This window comes from Patella vulgata, chromosome 7 (assembly GCF_932274485.2).
Source record: "Patella vulgata chromosome 7, xgPatVulg1.2, whole genome shotgun sequence".
NCBI classification, from domain to species: Eukaryota; Metazoa; Mollusca; class Gastropoda; family Patellidae; genus Patella; species Patella vulgata.
In genome coordinates, this window is record NC_065885.2 from 40,431,953 (window position 1) to 40,451,927 (window position 19,975).

General features: G+C 35.9%; 1 protein-coding gene across 1 annotated transcript in view; it reads left to right on the forward strand.

The window, feature by feature from the left end:
• LOC126828386 (ADP-ribosylarginine hydrolase Tri1) overlaps window positions 1–19,975 on the forward strand; it is a 63,787-nt gene that overhangs the window by 18,506 nt on the left and 25,306 nt on the right. Inside the window, exons 2-6 of the mRNA XM_050558166.2 lie at window positions 3,002–3,121; window positions 3,629–3,778; window positions 11,314–11,457; window positions 18,097–18,251; window positions 19,683–19,842. Coding sequence (XP_050414123.1) covers window positions 3,002–3,121; window positions 3,629–3,778; window positions 11,314–11,457; window positions 18,097–18,251; window positions 19,683–19,842 — 729 coding nt within the window. The remainder of the gene's footprint in view (window positions 1–3,001; window positions 3,122–3,628; window positions 3,779–11,313; window positions 11,458–18,096; window positions 18,252–19,682; window positions 19,843–19,975) is intronic.

Here is a 19,975-nt window from a genome sequence, read left to right on the forward strand (position 1 = left end):
TATGCATTATTAAGATTAGTGAAACGGAGAAGCCTATTGAATTTCAACAATTTCCGTTTATTACGTCTAGAGTTATGGCCCTTGTTTCACTTTATTTATCCTTGTGAACGCTCTAACGTAAAAAGTTATCACCCGATCTTTGTGAAATTTATATGCATGATTTAAATTAGTGAAACGAAAAATCATATTGAATTTCAGCAATTTTCATTAATTACTTCTAGAGTTATTGGCCTTGTTTCACTTTGTTTAACCTTGATAATGCTCGATTGATAATAGTTATCATACGATATGTATGAAATTTATATGCATCATTTAAATTTGTGAAACAGGTCTATTGAATATCAGCAATTTCCGTCAATAATTTCTAGAGTTATGGCGATTGTGAACGTTTGAATGACAAAAGTGATCATGTGATCTGTATGAAATTTATATGCTTTATTTAAATTAGTAAAACGAAAAAAGCCTGTCAAATTTCAACAATTTCTATAGATTACTTCCAGAGTTGAGACCCTTTTTTCAGTTTGTAGAACCTTGTAAACCCTCAAACGACAAAATTTATAATCTGATCTGTATGGAACTGTCTTGTAAAGGCCCCCAATTACGTACAAAGGAATAAATATGCGACAACCCTTGACGAACGATTTAGCTGCTGTGGGCGTATGTTTTGATGCCTGGCAACCTATCTTTATCGGATTTCAATGAAACTTGAAATATAGGTTTATCACCCTAAGATCTCAGTTCCTTTCGATATTGGCATGTATCAGACTGTAACTTCATGGATTATGGCCCATGATTGTACGAAAAATCACGTTTTTAGCTTGTGAACACTTTAGAGATCACAATTTTTATCCGATTTGGTTTAAACTTGAAATGTATGCTTATAACCCAAAGATCTCGGTTCCTTTCGATATTCACGCATATCGGAACGTAACTTCCTGAATTATGTCCTCTGATTGTACGAAAAATCGCGTTTTTAGCTTGTGGACCCGATGGAGGTCATAAATTTTATCCGATTTCAAAAACCATTTTATCATATCATTGTTACACCCTAAGAACGGCTGATTTCGAATTTCGTGAAAATCAGCCCAAAACTGACAGACAAAATGGCCGCCATTCGTTCTCAAATAGCGTAAAAATATGGTATATCAAGGTTGTGGACCCTATAGAGGTCTCAATTTTTATCTGATTTTGTTGAAACTTGAAATGTAAGTTTATAACCCAAAGATCTTGGTTCCTTTCGATATTTGCGCTATCTGGTTAAAACACAGATCCTATTTTATTTCGTTTTTATAGTTCAAAATTTCGTTTTACTTGTCTTTACTACACAATTGGATCTGGAAGAGTTGTTATTTAACTTGTGTTCTGAATGGTGTCAGGGAAGCTTTAGGGGTGTTTTTCACGGAACGGAACTGTGGGTAATCCACTAGTAAAATCAATGCTGATTGGTTAATCAAATGTCTGACGTCATAAGTCTGTCTTTTGACCCCTGATGTGACCTATCGCTATAACTTGTCAGATCTTCATGTAGTGTAGGCCATCGAAAGTATAAAAAACGAAACGAAATATAGATCTGCATGTTAATCAGATTGATATTTGCGCATATCAAATTGTAATTTCCTGAATTTTGGCCCTTGATTGTAGGAAAAATCACTTTCTTTTTAGCTTGTTCTCTATCCATCTCTCGAAAATGTGGGCGTATCCTGCCTGGCAGCCGCTGGTTTTATTACGTATGAATTTTTATATTTTGTTGTCTCAAGATTTTTAATTGTGGTCTGAAACCGCCTGCTTAAATAGCGATAAGACTTATGCCCCTTTATTTTCAGGAAAAAATGTCTTAACAAGAATTTTTTTTTGAAATCCCATCACTGATCGAGACTGTTTTTTTTATCGTACCGACTTTAGTAATGATGATGGAGGCTAAAATCACTAAAATCTCGGTTCAGACTGGATCAATTTGACTGAAATTTTCAGCAAATTCCCTTTACATTATCTAGCTTTTAACAAAATAAGCCAATGACATTTACCGTTAGGCAACCAAATACTCTCACGTGACCCCATTGTCCAATTTACATACTAGAAACCACTACACTGACTAAACAAAATCGGTATTAGTAATTACATTAAACTATGCATAATAACGAAGGCAAGCCTGCATGACATTGAAAATAAAACATGTCTTGCAAATTTCAAACTTCGTGGCTTGATAGCTATAACTGGCTAAGTCGCAATGAAACAAACATTCATCAAGCGAAATGCTGCATATGCAAGAAGAGTTTCACTAACAAGAAAATGGGTATATCCGCTGTACCTTCACACGAAAAGAGTGAAAAACACATCAAATTAACGAAAGCTACGTCATCAAATATGACTATTAGTCCGAGTTGAAAAGGGAAATAACTCTGTTTTAAAAATGGCAGGAGTTTTTCCGGTGTGCCGAAGTCGATCTGTAATAATAAAAAAACAGTTTATGTCTTCAATTCCTTTTAAATATGAGATTATAAGGATTGTTGGTAATGTTTTGGTTATTTTTAAGATGAAAAATTGTAACTTTAGGCTAAAAAATGTCCTTGAAAATCCGTGAATTTGACATATATTTATCCTTGAATATCCTTGATAAAATGTTTGACGAAGCCGCAGGAACCCTGTAATAACCGACCAATTACCTACACATCAAGTCATGAACATAAACACTTCATATGGGCGGCTTATCTGACGGCCCCATTTCACTCGCAAAGAGATACACTGTCAAAACACTGCCTTATAACAGTATCTTTCTATACAATCACAAATCCCAGAGTGATGTTTTCATTTTGCACAACTGAATTGTGTTCATATTAACAGGACAATTTGAAGTTATCGGAATTTGGTGAGATTGTGTATATTACATGTAGGTCATAAGGAAGGTAGGTGATTGAGTTTTCTCCCAGTTAAAATTTTTAATTTTGGGTGCAAGTAGAATATTTAGTAATTTATTATGTTTAATAAGATATATTTGTTTTAGATTGTTCGGAAGGAGGCAAGCCAAGTTTATGATAAAATTTACGGAATAATTTATGGGCATTGTGTAGGAGATGCTTTAGGTTTATTAACTGAAAACCTGTCAAAAGAAGAATCAAGAAAGGTACCAGAAGAAAATATTTAGAAATACTCTAAATACTGCCAGGCTGCATTTCCGGCAACCTGTTTTTCAAAATTTTCTGGGGGAGGCCCCCTACCCCTAGTTAAAGCTCGTGCCTTTGCCCCCTTAACCTTGGACTTTGCCCCAGCTTTGCCCCTCCAATCACCGACGGCTGGCGCCGCCACTGATCAGAATTACAGAATTTTACAAGTCGAGGACAACATCAGCAACCCAACATCCAGCAATTTTACGTATAATTATTTAAACTAAACACATTTGAAATATTTGTTCAACATAGAGATTTTTGTTAAGTTTGTTCCATAATGCATCATAACCCTGTCTATGTTTTTACTTCCACACAGTAGTCTTTTCAATTTTTTGACCTGAAGTTAAAAAGCATCTAAACATCTGAACAGTGTGCATTGTCATTTAATTTGAATATAATAATTTTGTATTGATATTATTGCTTTTGAAATATCTTTTAATTTGTTATTTATTTTTTTTTGGAAGGTTTTTGGTTCAGTATGTTGTAAGCTCGAATTAGTACATAAAAAGATGATTGATGACAGTCATCGCAGAAAATGGGAACTTAATGATTGGACGGAGGAAAGTGATCATATGATATTGTTACTTCAGTCAATAGTAGAAAACAATGGTGAAGTATGTTGAATCCAGTCAATGTCTGCTTTAAAGATGCATTATGTCAAAACTAAATCTGCCTATTGCAGGTCTTTTTTCTGGTTTCAAATGTTTTTATATATTTATTAACATGACAAAGATTAAATAGATTAAAACACCAGGGTCATTTAAGAGTTTAACAATAAAAAAGATAATAGAGACTAAGTCTCGACTGTAAAGTAGAGCTGCTACGATAATAAACAATCTACGCTACGTTTTGTCAAAACTTCAAACCTTCACAATTTCGCAATACATTCATTTTTCATTATCTTTTTTTGAACTATTATAGCAAGAATAGATAGCTCTTTATCTAATTATAATGCATTTTTAAAGGGGCATTATGGGAGATTAGATAAAAGGTTGACAGTTCTCGCTATAATTGTTGAAAATAGATAACATAAATAGAATACGCTAAAAATTTCAGTCAAATTGTTCCACTCTGAATGGTTGGCGTGCGCACACTGTATCATAAAGTCTGTCATTGAGTCGACTGGCGTGGTTTTGAATCCCCGGTTGTACGTGACAAGGAGTAGGGTCGTCTGTCTAACCTCGTGGGTTTTCTCTGGGTCCTCCGGTTTCCTCCCACTGCTAAAGACCCCTATGCGCAAGCGAATTATTGAAATAAAATTAAACCATATGTTAGTCCCGAAATGACCTAGTTTGTGTCGAGTGGACGATAAACCCCATTTCTTTCTCTCTCTCCCAATCTGAACCGATATATTAGCTTTTAAAATTTAAGACTAGCCTCGAATATCATTATACTAAAGTCGGTATGATAAAAACAAAGTCTTGATTATCCATTTTAACGTTTAATTATACTGAGCGCCATGGAAAACGCATCACTTTTTTTTCCCAAATATTTTCTTAAAAGTGGTTTTGTATGTATAATATTATGCAATACTATGAACTATTGTTTCACACAATGCTCCCAAACGCAAAAAATATCGGCCCGTGTGCACACAAAAAATTGCACGAGATGCACATCAAAAACCTAATATACACGTGCAGCATTGTGTGTGAGCCCTTTAAAAGCATGTTTTCAACCTAATATGCAGTACATGAACTGTGAAACGTCAATCTGTCGTAATTTGTTGTTGGACGTGTGAAGGAATCAAGCTAGAGATGCCGAGACTTACTGAAAATCAACGGAATGAAGCCATGGGAATGTCCCGGGCTGGCATGTCTACACGTGCTATTGCCAGACACTTCAATTGTCATCAGTCCACTATTGTAAGGTTGGTGGAACGTGTTCGAGTTACTGGATCAACACGTGACCATCAACGTCCTGGTCCACAACGCGTTACAACCCAGGCTCAAGACCGCTACATGCGGGTCACTCATCTGCGTGACAGATTCCGCCCAGCGACTCGAAAACAGGTGCAGCAGTCGCCGGAAGACAAGAACCAGTAAGTGCCAACACCGTAAGACGTCTAAGAGAAGTGGGACTCCGTGCACGACGACCTTATGTTGGAGCTATCCCCAGGGATCATCACCGTCAGCGGGGTTTGATATGGGCTCAAGGACACCAGACATGGAGAAGAGTAGACTGTCAAAGTGTGCTCTTCAGTGATGAGAGTCGCTTTCATCTTTATCACGCTGATGGCCGTCAACGTGTGTGGAGACGTCTTGGGGAACGTCTTGCAGACTGCTGCGTCTTCGAAACGAATCGATGGGGTGGGGGAAGTGTAATGGTGTGGGGAGGCTTCATCACCGGACCGCCCTACACATTTGCAGGGGTCGCGTTAATGCTGTAGCCTACCGTGATGATGTCATGCAACCAATTGTTGTTCCGATGTTTCGAGCGCACCCACAACTTCAGCACAGACCCGTCAACCCCTCAGAGCTGAAATGCAGTAGGGTAGTGTAAAAAATGCAGTGGAAACCATGATTTGGCAGTAGATTTCCAAAAACGCGTAAATTCGCACTTCCAAGGGTAATTAATTTAGAAATGATACACTGAACTGCAAGTCCAACAATACAAAAATTGCATTAAATGGGTAATAGATAAAATATACCCAAGCAATGGTAACCATATCTAAAATTATTTATGTAATTAAACCAAAATTGAATATGTACCCTACAAAAAGAAATAATTAGTAACGGGGTTTGATATGGGCTCAAGGACACCAGACATGGAGAAGAGTAGACTGTCAAAGTGTGCTCTTCAGTGATGAGAGTCGCTTTCATCTTTATCACGCTGATGGTCGTCAACGTGTGTGGAGACGTCTTGGGGAACGTCTTGCAGACTGCTGCGTCTTCGAAACGAATCGATGGGGTGGGGGAAGTGTAATGGTGTGGGGAGGCTTCATCACCGGACCGCCCTACACATTTGCAGTGGAAACCATGATTTGGCAGTAGATTTCCAAAAACGCGTAAATTCGCACTTCCAAGGGTAATTAATTTAGAAATGATACACTGAACTGCAAGTCCAACAATACAAAAATTGCATTAAATGGGTAATAGATAAAATATACCCAAGCAATGGTAACCATATCTAAAATTATTTATGTATAGTAACGTAAAAAAAAAAAAAAAAAAAAAATTACCAGGGCAGTCCAGTAATCAGTATACTGGCAGTAGGCCTACCACTACCACTTTTCTTTTGTTTTAACTTAGCATGATTTTAAAATATCCTTGTGACGTGTGTTCCCCATTCCGAGAGTTTTTGTCAATATTGTTTCATGCAAGATTATATAGTATTTCTACATAAGGAATAGAGGGGGGGGGCGTAAAAAATTAGTTTTGCAAACGACTACCTAAATATTGGTATCGATTTAATCTTGCCCCCCATGGCCCATGGCGATTATCCTCTCAATGTACAGGATTTTTTTTTCCCCGTGATTCAGTAAATCTGCTTTTACATTTAATCGAGAGAGTGTTCCATGTAAGTCAGAATCATTGAGACGTATTTCCATCTTGAAATTGAAGTTCTAGGTTGTGTTGCATTCGAAGTATTGTATTAGATGCTGTACGTACTTAAGCGCGCAAACGAAAATGTCAGCCATTGCTGCCGTAAATTGGTCGCTATTTGTTGAGTTTATCGCTACGCATTTTAAGAGTATTTGGAACACGTGCCAATAATTATATCCGCTTTATTAACTCTAAAATAGGTTGAAAAGAATTTAAGAACAAATCTCTTAGCTTAATTACACCTTACAATATCCCAAATCGATGTTGATAACCGAAAGTCGCGATCTTTATTGTTTACATGCAAAGAGTTGCTTCCCTTAGTTTTGGCGAGAAAATTAAAAAACTCTTTGTTTGAAAATGCGGTAGAAATCTATTACCACGCAGTACAGCGGTACATGAGGCCTTTTCGCGGCACTTTACCGCGTGATGCGGTAGAGTTGACAGGTCTGCTTCAGCACTTCCAACAGGATAATGCACGTCCGCATACCGCCCATTTTAGTATGGACTACCTGGCTGCTAACAACATCAATGTCTTGGACTGGCCAGCCATGTCTCCGGACATGGCACCGATAGAACATGTCTGGGATGAGATTGGATGCCGTCTGAATCGAAGACCACAGACGCACACCATTGCTGCTTTAGAAGCTGCTCTTGTCCAAGAATGGAACAATTTGCCCCAGGCCTTCTTTCAAACATTGGTTAAGTCCATGCGACGTCGTTGCACAGCTTGCGGAGGAGACACGCGCTACTGACATCTGTGTCGTACTTTTGGTTTGACCCTTCTGACTTTGTACTGTTGATTACAGATTTAACATCAATAAGTGTACAAATGTGTTGTTATTGATGTGTTCCCATTTGAATATTGTTCACAATAAGAAGCAAAATAAATAAGATATGTTTACAGGATCATTTTGTTATACGAAAAACTAAGTGATGCGTTTTCCATGGCGCTCAGTATATTTTTCAAAAAATGTATTCCAATCTGCTAAATATCACAATCTAGCGATGACATCGAGAGTTGATTATGGTCTGGATAAGTTAATTAATATCTAATTAATAATTTAGATAACATTTCAGGCCCAAAGAAAGACCTGCAGTAGGCAGATTTAGCTCTTGCATAATGTATGTTTAAGGCACTTTATAAAGCTTTAAACATGGGATTTATATTTCTTTAAACATACATTATGCAAGAGCTAAATCTGTCTATTGTAGGGTGACCCACCATAAATAAATATCTCCAAATATCTCGACAATTACACCACAATATCTATATATATACCAAGCCTTAAATCAGTTTCAAACATTTATAGTCACTAAATAAACGGTCATGCTGTACTTAATAAGCTATGACCATTTAATCATGCATAAATAATACACTGAAAGATGGTTCTGAGTGTCGCCCATAACATCCGAGCATGTGTGAGTAAAAAATAGGTTACGTGCCCTTGTTTTGAAAGTATTCTCGCTTAACCAGTCTACCAATCATTCTACATTTGATTAATAGGCCGGGGTAATCAAGACTACTTTTTTTACGAAACATGACACAAAGCTGGAACAATAAATTGAATTTACAAACACGCACGTTAGGCAACTCAACAATTGTTTTAAGAACCTTGTAAAAGTAAAATGAAACTACTGCTAGTATCATATTCTTGGCTAACCCGAGTATTTCAGAGATATTATTTGTACTAAAACAAAAGATGCAGCTCCTAATGGTACAGTTAATGATAAACCAATTTAAAAAATAAACGAACATAATTTCTTAAACTGCTGTAATAACCAATAAGCTAAATATTACTGCTATTCAGAATAGTCAACAATAGATTTTTTATGGCTGTAATAGTTGATAGAAGTGTAGAGAATTGCACGTGCGATGGCTATTTATAGTATCATAGACTCTACCGCTGAGTGCGTAGTGTATGCGAGAAATCACTTCAAAATAAGACACAGAAGCGTGTACATTTGCCGTGCCGAGACCAACTTTCTGTACAGTGCACGGGTCACCCTATCTATTGCAGGTCTTTCTTTAGGCCTGAAATGTTATCTAAATTATTAATTAGACATTAATTAACCTATTCAGACCATAATCAACTCTAGATGGCATCGCTAGCTTGCGATCTTTAGTAGATTGTGAGCCCATTTACTGCATAACTTTCCTTCACGATTTAACGATTAAATGGATAATCGAGACTAGGCTGTTTTAGTTTATCGTACTGACTTTAGTAATGATGGTCAAGGCTAGGCGGAAATTCAATCGATTTGTTCTCGGTCCATAGTGGATCAATTTGAATGAAATTTTCAGCAAATTGCCTTTATATTATCTAGTTATCTAAATTATTAATTAAACATTAATTAACCAATTCAGACCATAATCAACTCTAGATGGCATCACTAGCCTGCAATCTTTAGTGGATTGTGAGCCGATTTACTGCATAACTTTCCTTCTCGATCTAACAATTAAATGGATAATCGAGACTAGGCTGTTTATCGTACTGACTTTAGTAATGATGATCAAGGCTAGGCGGATATTCAATCGCTTTGTTCTCGGTTCATAGTGGATAAATTTGAATGAAATTTTCAGCAACTTGCCTTTACATTATCTATACTTTTTCATGTGGACGTATATTGTCATCACCCCTGTCCACCCGGACGCCCGTCCGTCCACAATTTGTTTGTGGACACTCTACAGGTCACAATTCTTATCCGATTTTGACGAAACTTGAAATATAGGTTAATCTACAAAAGATCTCGGCTGCTTTCGATATTGTCATGTATCGGATCGAAACTTCATGGATTATGGCCCCTGTTTGTACGAAAAATCACGTCTTTAGCTTGTGGACCCTTTAGAGGTCACAATTTTTATCCGATTTTGTTGAAACTTGAAATGTAAGTTTATAACCCAAAGATCTCGGTTCCTTTCGATATTTGTGCATATCGGACCGTAACTTCCTGAATTATGGCCCCTGATTGTACACAAAATCGCGTTTTTAGCTTGTGGACCCTATAGAGGTCATAATTATTATCCGATTTAAAAAAACATATTACTATATCACCGTTACACCCGAAGGATGGCTGAGTTCGAATTTCGTGAAAATCGGCCCAAAACTGGCAGACAAAATGGCCACCCTTCGTTCTCAAATAGCGTAAAAATATGGTATATCAAGGTTGTGGACCATGTAGAGGTCACAATTTTTATCCGATTTTGTTAAAACTTGAAACGTAAGTTTATTACCCAAAGATCTCGGTTCCTTCCGCTATTCGTGCATATCGGACCGTAACTTCCTGAATTATGGCCCCTGATTGTAAGAAAAATCACGTTTTTAGCTTGTGGACCCTATAGAGGTCATAATTTTTATCTGATTTAAAAAACGGATTACTATATCACCATTACACCCTAAGGACGGCTGAGTTCAAATTTAGTGAAAATCGGCCCAATACTGACAGACAAAATGGCCGCCCTTCGTTCTCAAATAGCGTAAAAATATTGTATATCAAGGTTGTGGACCCTATAGAGGTCACAATTTTTATCCGATTTTGTTGAAACTTGAAATGTGAGTTTATAACCCAAAGATCTCGGTTTCTTTTGATATTTGCGCATATCGAATTATAATTTCCTGAATTATGGCCCTTGATTGTAGGAAAAATCACTTTCTTTTTAGCTTGTTCTCTATCCATCTCTCGAAAATGTGGGCGTATCCTGCCTGGCAGCCGCTGGTTAACTATTATAGGGAGAACTGCCAACTCGTTATCGAATCTCTCCCGTAATGTATCTTTAAGAATATAGTTTTAAAAAAAAGATAAATTGCACATTTAATACATTACTTTTGTAGCAAATTCAATGATGATTAATTTATCATAATTGTTCAGCGATTTTTCAATACTGTACCAAGGCTCTACACAGCATTTTGAACTTACTTGTGCAAACATAAGTAAAGTTTCAAAACCACTAGCCAAACAAAATTTTCAGTTGCCAAGTCTGAAGATTAGAATGATTTGTCGTATGATATAGCTAAATTATATTGTGAACATACATAACTCTTCAACTTGTCGTCCTATAATAATAATAAAAGATGTTTTAAACATGTTTTTCCGACTGGGACTCACTGCGAGATGAAGACGGCGAAGCTTGTAATTTTGCTTGTTTGGGTGGTGTAGCGCAATGAGAATTTCCTCGCAGAGGACAATGAGATTGACCCAATTTCAAACCAGGAAAGAAACAAGAGTGACAGTTGACCGGGATCATTGCCGATTACGTTATCTTTGCGGAGAAAAGTTCAGATAGCTATAGTGTTAATTGGGGACTTCAAGATATATGTTCACTGGCCAGAAACCTAGCATTTATAAATATCTGGTCGCCATTGTCAAAATTCACTCGCAAATGCCAGTGTTTCAGTCGCATTGTAGAGCCTTGTGTACTATTCAAACTCAATTAAATTCATATGAAAGAGATTTTGATGGTTTTTGTTTTTTTGTTGCACTTTCAGATTTCTAGAAACTAAGTCTTTCAAATCAATATTTTCCTGTATCTGTTTACTTATTTTTGAATATTAGTCAATTTCATTGAAATAATAAGAATGGTGATATATTTTTTTTGTACTAATTTTCAGATTGTTCCAGTTGATTTTGCAAAGAGATTAATGGACTGGACGGAACATGGTTTTCCAGAACTTGGAGATGATCGTGGCATTGGACTGTGTCATGTTTGTAAAAATGTTATTGGTCATCCTCAATTCTCAGAAGAGCCCGTAAAGGTGAGTGCATTTTATAGTGGTATCAACCTGTTCATTCACATTTTCTTGTTAACAGTCTGGAAACTACGATTATTGTTAAATCTTTTCTATACAACTTAAGATGTTATTAGGGTTTCACACTGTATAGCTTGTGTGAAACACTATTGTTTTTGTTAAGATTATTATTCTTATTATTATTGGGCTTTCAGACTTCATCTGAAAGACTATTGTTATTACTAAAATTATTATTATTTATTATTATTATTATTTACCGCGGAGCCTATATCTCAATGATCGAGTCCAGATACCGATCTGGGTCCTAATTTTCTATTGGTAAAAGCTGGGTGGTGGCTACTTGATAAAATATATTTGAAACTTCTGCGCAGACCGGAAGTGGTCAAATTTTTTATGGTGCCCCGAAATTGAAAATCAGCTGTAGTTTTGTCAATTATTTACCTATTTTCAAGCAAAAGACATTTTCGGAATCCCTGAAGCTTTTCCCAAGCAATAGCAATCTCACATCTTGCAATTTCGAAACTTCATCGCTGACTTCTACTGTTCAAATCTTGAAAAAACTTTGTTTACAAGACAATTTTTATACGCCCACATTTTCACGTGGACGTATATTGTCGTCGCCCCTGTCCGTCCAGACGTCCATCCGTCCACAATTTGTTTGTGGACACTCTACAGGTCACAATTCTTATCCGATTTTGACGAAACTTGAAATATAGGTTTATCTCCAAAAGATCTCAGCTGCTTTTGATATTGGCATGTATCGGATCTTAACTTCATGGATTAGACTCAACCATCATAAGGGTGTAACAGTGATATATTCAAACGTTTTTATACGCCCACATTTTCATGTGGACGTATATTGTCGTCGCCCGTCCACAATTTGTTTGTGGACACTCTAAAGGTCACAATTTTATCCGATTTAAAAAAACGTATTATTATATCCCCTTAACACCCTAAGAATGGCTGAGTTCGAATTTCATGAAAATCGGCTCAAAATTGACAGACAAAATGGCAGACGTTCGTTCTCAAATAGCGTAAAAATATGGTATATCAAGGTTGTGGACCCTATAGAGGTCACAATTTTTATCCGATTTTGTTGAAACTTGAAATGTAAGTTTATAACACAAAGATCTCGGTTCCTTTCGATATTCGCGCATATCGGACCGTAACTTCCTGAATTATGGCCCCTGATTGTACGAAAAATCACGTTTTTAGCTTGTGGACCCTATAGAGGTCATAATTTTTATCCAATTTAAAAAAACATATTATTATATCACCGTTACACCCTAAGAATAGCTGAGTTCGAATTTCGTGTAAATCGGCCCAAAATTGACAGACAAAATGGCCGCCGTTCGTTCTCAAATAGCGTAAAAATATGGTTTGTCAAGGTTGTGAACCCTATAGAGGTCACAATTTTTATCTGATTTTGTTGAAATGTAAGTTTATCACACAAAGATCTCGGTTCCTTTCGATATTTGCGCATATCGAATTGTAATTTCCTGAATTTTGGCCCTTGATTGTAGGAAAAAACACTTTCTTTTTAGCTTGTTCTCTATCCATCTCTCGAAAATGTGGGCGTATCCTGCCTGGCAGCCACTGGTTGTTATTTTTCAAAATTTTCACATTTCACCTACATTTTTGGATAACTGAAGTCCACCCAATCACAGTAATATAAATTTCATTCAGAGTTATCGCCCTTTATTTTTCAATTTTTTTCAAAATTTCTACCCATTTTGTAAGCTTCAGTTTGTTTTTACAGCCAAATGGTGGTTTCTGAAACTTCTGGAACATGTAGCCATACGCCCAAACCAACTGATAAAGCTCTCGAAATATTGTCTGATAAAAAAAAGCAAAAAATCGATGGGGGGAAAACATGATATTGATGGATTAAACAAATTAAGGTATGGTTTGGTGGCTCCATGAACGGACTGTTGTATGATACCCAATTCATGCAGATACGATCATCAGGCAGCAAAATATGGCAGGCTGAAAACCAAGAATTTTCCAATTTGGAGCGTTTTTGGACGCCTTTATCTCGAAAACTACTCCAGCGATTGTTCTTGAACTTTCTCTATCGAGAGTCCCTTCGGTAGTCTTGTGCACGAAGACATCTAATAGGAGTTTGAAATAACTGGAATAGGTAATAAAAAAAGTGACTGATAATCGAAAAAAGTTGAAAAATCGTTAAATTTTGGAAAATGCTCAATTAATTTTTTAGGTTTACAGATTTTTAAAAAAGACTTATATATTTATATAACTGGTCTAATGACGATTCTAACGATATATAATATATATTGAGCTATTGAAATTTAATTTTCAATATTTTGACATTTTTGACATTATGGAACTTTTGAACATAGGATTTCTCAGGGTGATTTCATCTGATCAGATAATGTAATATATCATTATAGAGCCCTGCGACCATTCAAGTGCCGAAACCGGTTATTAAAACTATTCCGATAATGATCTCCATAACGTAAGTATTAAAAAAATGACAAAAAAAAGTTAAAAAAAAATTGGTGCTCTTCCAAAAATCTTGATTTTTCCGTCAGATATTAGTGGACAAAAAGAACTAAAGTGTCGTTGGATAGTCCCATTAATGGACTATTATATGACACCTAAATGATACGAATTTGATGGTTTGGAAATGAATTATGGCACGTCGAAAATCTGGTATTTTCTGTTTTGGAGCGTTTTGAGACTCCTTTTTCTCGAAAACGAAAAAAGTTGAAAAATCCTTAAATTACTGAAAATACTCTTCTATTTTTCTCTGTTTTGAAAACAGCTCCATGGATGTTTCTGAATCTTTTAGTACAGAAAGTTAAGTATCCAATAACTTATTAAAACTATCCCGACAATGATCCAAAATACGAAAGTAGTCGAAACAAATATCCGATATTTTGAAGAAAAAAAATGGAAAAAGGAAAAAAATGGTGATCTTGCGAAAAAAGTGATTACTACGCCAGATTTCACAGAATCAAAACAACTAAAGTGTCATTGGATAACCCGAATAATGGACGATCTTAGACATCAAAATGATAGAAATTTGATGCTTAAGGCAATAGTTTATGGGACGCTGAAAATCTAGTATTTTCCTTTTTGGAGCTTATACAGATATTTGGAATGAAAGTAGATTGATTCATTTAACTCGACAAACTTACGAGTGAAAAATCTGCATTGAAATGTGGTCGTATATTGTCGTCGCCCCCGTCTGTCGGTCCAGCGTCTACAATTGCTTGTGAACGCTCTAGAGGCTAAAGTTAATATCTGATTGACTCTAAATTTATGTACAGTGTTTAAAGCCATGAGACGAAGAAGCCTATTGATTTTCAGCAATTTTCGATAATTACTGTCAGAGTTATAACCCTTGATCACTTCAAAAAATCTTGTGGACCCTCTAGAAGCTAAAGTTAATATCTGATTGACTTTAAATTTATACGCAGTGTTTTTGGTCATGAGGCCTATTGATTTTCAGTGATTTCCGATAATTACTGCCAGAGTTATGGCCCTTGATCACTTCAAAAAATCTTGCGGACACTCTAGAGACTAAAGTTAATATCTGATTGACTCTAAATTTATACACAGTTTTTAAGGTCATGAGACAAAGAATCCTATTGATTTTCAACGATTTCCGATAATTACTGCCAAAGTTATGGCCCTTGATCACTTTGAAAAATCTTGTGACGCTCTAGAGACTAAAGTTACCATCAGATTGATACACAGAGTTTAAGATCTTGAGACAAACAAGTATATTCAATGAATTTTTATGACTTGAACAGCTAAATCCATGATATTAAAAGTTTTGTATACTAAACGTTAGCATGATAGAACTTTATAAAAACCAAACAAATTCTAATGGTTTTCTGATAATTACTTCATGAGTTGTTACTCTTAATCAGATTTTAGTGTATTATAAATGTTTTATTACCGAAAAAAGTAAAAATATGCAACAACACTTGTTGACTGCCCGGACGCCAATGTTTATTCCTTAATTACCTATATACAGCCGGTGTGTGTATTCATTAACGCCTGACTGATTCCTTAATCCCTTAGTTAAATAAAACAACTGATAATAAGATTTTATAAGTGTGCTTTAAAGCGAGAATTTCATATTTTCTAAGAAAGTCAAAACATAATTATTTCTATGTCTTTTGCTCAATAGGTTATCAACTCACTATTATACGATAATATGTGTCTTTCTCACACTTAAAACTCATTTACACTGGAAATAATAACACAATTACCTCCCTTGTTTTCTATTCTCCACCATGGAATAGCTTTTTTCAAACGTTTGAATTGGAAGAGGAAAATGATATTTTTGCCAATTTCTCAACTGGCAATAGTGAATTATAGGATTAATAGGATTATTCTTTAACAAGGTAGGACTGTTTATGGATACCATCTAATTTTAAGGCTTTATTTTAATAAATTTTAAAAATATAACTTAAAAATTTGAAATTTCCGCTTTAAATTGACTTTTCGATATACAAGGACTTTTTATTTTGTGTTTTTATACCCCCTGTCCGTCCGTCCACAATTTGTTTTTGGACACTCTACAGGTCACAATTCTTATCCGATTTTGACGAAACTTGAAATATAGGTTTATCTCCAAAAGATCTCAGCTGCTTTAGATATTGGCATGTATCGGATCGAAATTTCATGGATTAGACTCAACCATCATAAGGGTGTAACAGTGATATATTCAAACGTTTTTATACGCCCACATTTTCATGTGGACGTATATTGTCGTCACCCATCCACAATTTGTTTGTGGACACTCTACAGGTCACAATTCTTATCCGATTTTGACGAAACTTGAAATATAGGTTTATCTCCAAAAGATCTCGGCTGCTTTCGATATTGGAATGTATCAGATCGAAACTTCATGGATTATGGCCCCTGTTTGTATGAAAAATCACGTTTTTAGCTTGTGGACCCTATAGAGGTCACAGTTTTTATCCGATTTTGTTGAAACTTGAAATGTAAGTTTATAACCCAGAGATCTCGGTCCCTTTCCATATTCGCGCACATCGGACCGTAACTTCCTGAATTATGGCCCCTGATTGTACGAAAAATCGTTTTTAGCTTGTGGACCCTATAGAGGTCATAATTTTTATCCGATTTAAAAAATCGTATTACTATATCACCGTTACACCCTAAGGACGGCTGACTTCAAATGTCGTGAAAAATCGGCCCAAAAACTGACAGTCAAAATGGCAGCCCCTCAGTCTCAAATAGCGTAAAAATATGGTATATCAAGGTTGTGGACCCTATAGAGGTCACAACTTTCATCCGATTTCGTTGAAACTTGGAATGTAAGTTTATGACCCAAAGATCTTGTTTCCTTTCGATTTTCGCGCATATCTGACCGTAACTTCCTGAATTATGGCTCTGATTGTACGAAAAATCACGTTTTTAGCTAGTTGACCCTATAGAGGTCATAATTTTTATCCGATTTATATCAAGTTTGTGGACCCTATAGAGGTTACAATTTTCTTTTTATTTTGATGAAACTTGAAATGTAAGTTAATAACCCAAAGATCTTGGTTCCTTTCGATATTCGAATAGTAACTTCCTGAATTATGGCCCTTGATTGTACGAAAAATCATGTTTTTAGCTTGTGGTCCTTGTAGAGGTCACAATTTTTATCTGATTTAAAAAAATGTGTGAATATTTCACCATTACACACTAAAATCATGGATGCTTTTGATAATCGCAGATACCTGAACTTAACTTCCTGGATTATGGCCCCTGCTTGTTCGAAAAATGGCATTTTTAGTCTAGAGGTCACAATTTTTTTTCCCGATTTTAAAAACCGTTTAAATATTTCACCATTCCACCATAATGAAGGTTGAATTCGAATTTCGGGAAAATCGAAATGAAACTGCCCAACAAAATGGCCGCTCTTTGTACGCAAATTGTGTAAAAGTATGCAATACGAAGGTTGTTGACCCTCTTAGAGGTCATAATTTTTGTCCGATTCAGATGAAACTTAAATCATATCCTTATATCCCAAAGATCTCAGTCCCTTTTGATATTTGCGCATTTCAGACCATAACTTTCTGGATTATTGCCCCTGATTGTACAAAAAATCCTGTTTGTTTTTAGCTTGTTCTCTATCCATCTCTTGCAAAATGTGGGCATATCATGACTGGCAACCGCTGGTGATAATTGCGGATACCCGAACTTAACTTCCTGGATTATGGCCCCTGCTTGTTCGAAATATGGCATTTTTAGCTTGCAGATTCTCTAGAGGTCACAATTTTTTTTCTGTTTTAAAAAAACCATTTAAATATTTCACCATTCCACCGTAATGAAGGTTGAATTTGAATTTCGGGAAAATTGGAATGAAACTGCCCAACAAAATGGCCGCTCTTTGTACACAAATTGTGTAAAAGTATGCAATACGAAGGCTGTCAACCCTCTAGAGGTCACATTTTTCGTCCGATTCTGATTAAACGTAAATCATATCTTAATATCCCAAAGATCTCAGTCCCTTTTGATATTTGCGCATTTCAGACCATAACTTTCTGGATTATTGCCCCTGATTGTACAAAAAATCCTGTTTGTTCTTAGCTTGTTCTCTATCCATCTCTTGCAAAATGTGGGCGTATCTTGCCTGGCAGCCGCTGGTTTTTATTTCAGGCTGCTGAAATAATCTGGCGTAAATCTGAGCGTCACTGTGTTACTAATAGTGCTTTAGCTAGAAGTTGTGTTATGGGTATTCATCATTATAATGCACTGGGTAAAGTTATAAAAAACACAATGGAGATGTGTTCAGTAACACATGCACATCCAAAGTAAGTAATCAAATTTTTTGTCCCCCGCCTTTCGAAGAAAGCAGGGGCCTATTAAAATGGGTTTGTCCGCCCGTCTGTCAGTCACACTTTTTGGGACACAATAACTCTCTTTCTAATTGAGTTAGAATGTTCAAACTTGGTGTAGGTGTTTATAAGGTCAATGCCTTGATGGAGTTTGAAGATGAGAATTTTCTGCTTAGGGTAAGCAGAGATAAACAATTTGATTGGTTGATGCTTTGGGACACAATAACTTTAGTTCTAATTTAGTGAGAGTGAGGACACTTGGTGTATAGTTTTATCACATCAATACCTTGACTAAGTTCGATAATGAGCACTTTCTGGTCAGGGTAAGCAAAGCAATAAGTAATTTGATTGGCCGAGACTTTGGAACACAGAAACTCCCCTTCTAATTGAAGTAGAATGTTCAATCTTGGTGTAGGCGTTCATTAGGTGAATGCCTTGATCTATTTCGATGATCTGCTTACGGTAAAAAGCAATCCGATTGGTTGATGCTTTGGGGCACGATAACTTTGGTTATAATAAAGTGAGAGTGGTGGAACTCTGAGTAAAGATTCAATATATCATTACCTTATTGACTAAGTTCGATGATGAGAATTTTCTGCTCAGACTAAGGAGAGATAAGCAATTTGATTGATCAAGACTTTGGAACATAACAACTCTGCTTTTAATTGAGGTAGAATGTTTAAACTTGATGTAGATGTTCATTAGGTGAATATCTTGACTGAGTTCAATGATTAACATTTTTAGCTAAAGCAAAGCAGAGCTAAGCAATTTCATTGGTCAATGCTTTAAGACAAGAAAACTTTGATTCTATCTGATAGAGAGTGATGAAACTTAGTGTATAGTAGTTGATAATCAGTTTGATTGCTTGATACTTCTGAAAAAAATAAATGTGCGATAAATTAAAATGTGTCATCTATTTATTTTGGGATTTCGGTGGGGGACATCAGCCTCACTGTTAGCTTGTTACAATCAGTTTAGGAAGCTGTGATGATAAACCTCTCATGCAGTATAAGACAATCTACCAAATATGTTTAGATTGTCGCCATGATCTAATTCGACTTCGTCTAGAACAGCCCCATGGTCTCCAACCAACTTCATCAAGTTCCGGTCGTGAACATCTGAGAAATAGCCCAGGGTCGAAATCATATTTTTGCTCGCATTAAGATTTTGTCAATGTTCCAAAAAATGTCCCTGTCAAGTTTCATCCAAATCCTTTCACAATACAGCAGAGAAATAAAACTTGAAATGAACTGTCCACAAGAAGAGAGAAGAATAGAACATAAACACTTCTAAGACCCTGTTGCATGCCCTTCTCCACATAGTATTTTCACTCTGCTATTGGGAATGACCATGAGAGTCAATATGTAGTAAATTGTTGATAAAAAAACCATTGAAATATGTTTACAGGTGTATATCATCATGTGTTGCCTTGACCACAGCTGTATCAACTTTGTTACAAAATGATGAAAAATATAAAACAAAGAAAGGAGAAATTGATATTGATGCCATTATAGAACATTCCTATCAGTATGCATCACGCTGTATGATAAATTGTACATATCAAGAAGTAAGTGAATATATCTAGTCATAGTCCATCTTGTCCATCTTAAAATTGTGTATTAATAAATCATTGGATATCTTCTTCTTATCCACATAATGAATTGAAGAAAATAATGGTCTATTGCAAACCAGTACAAGGA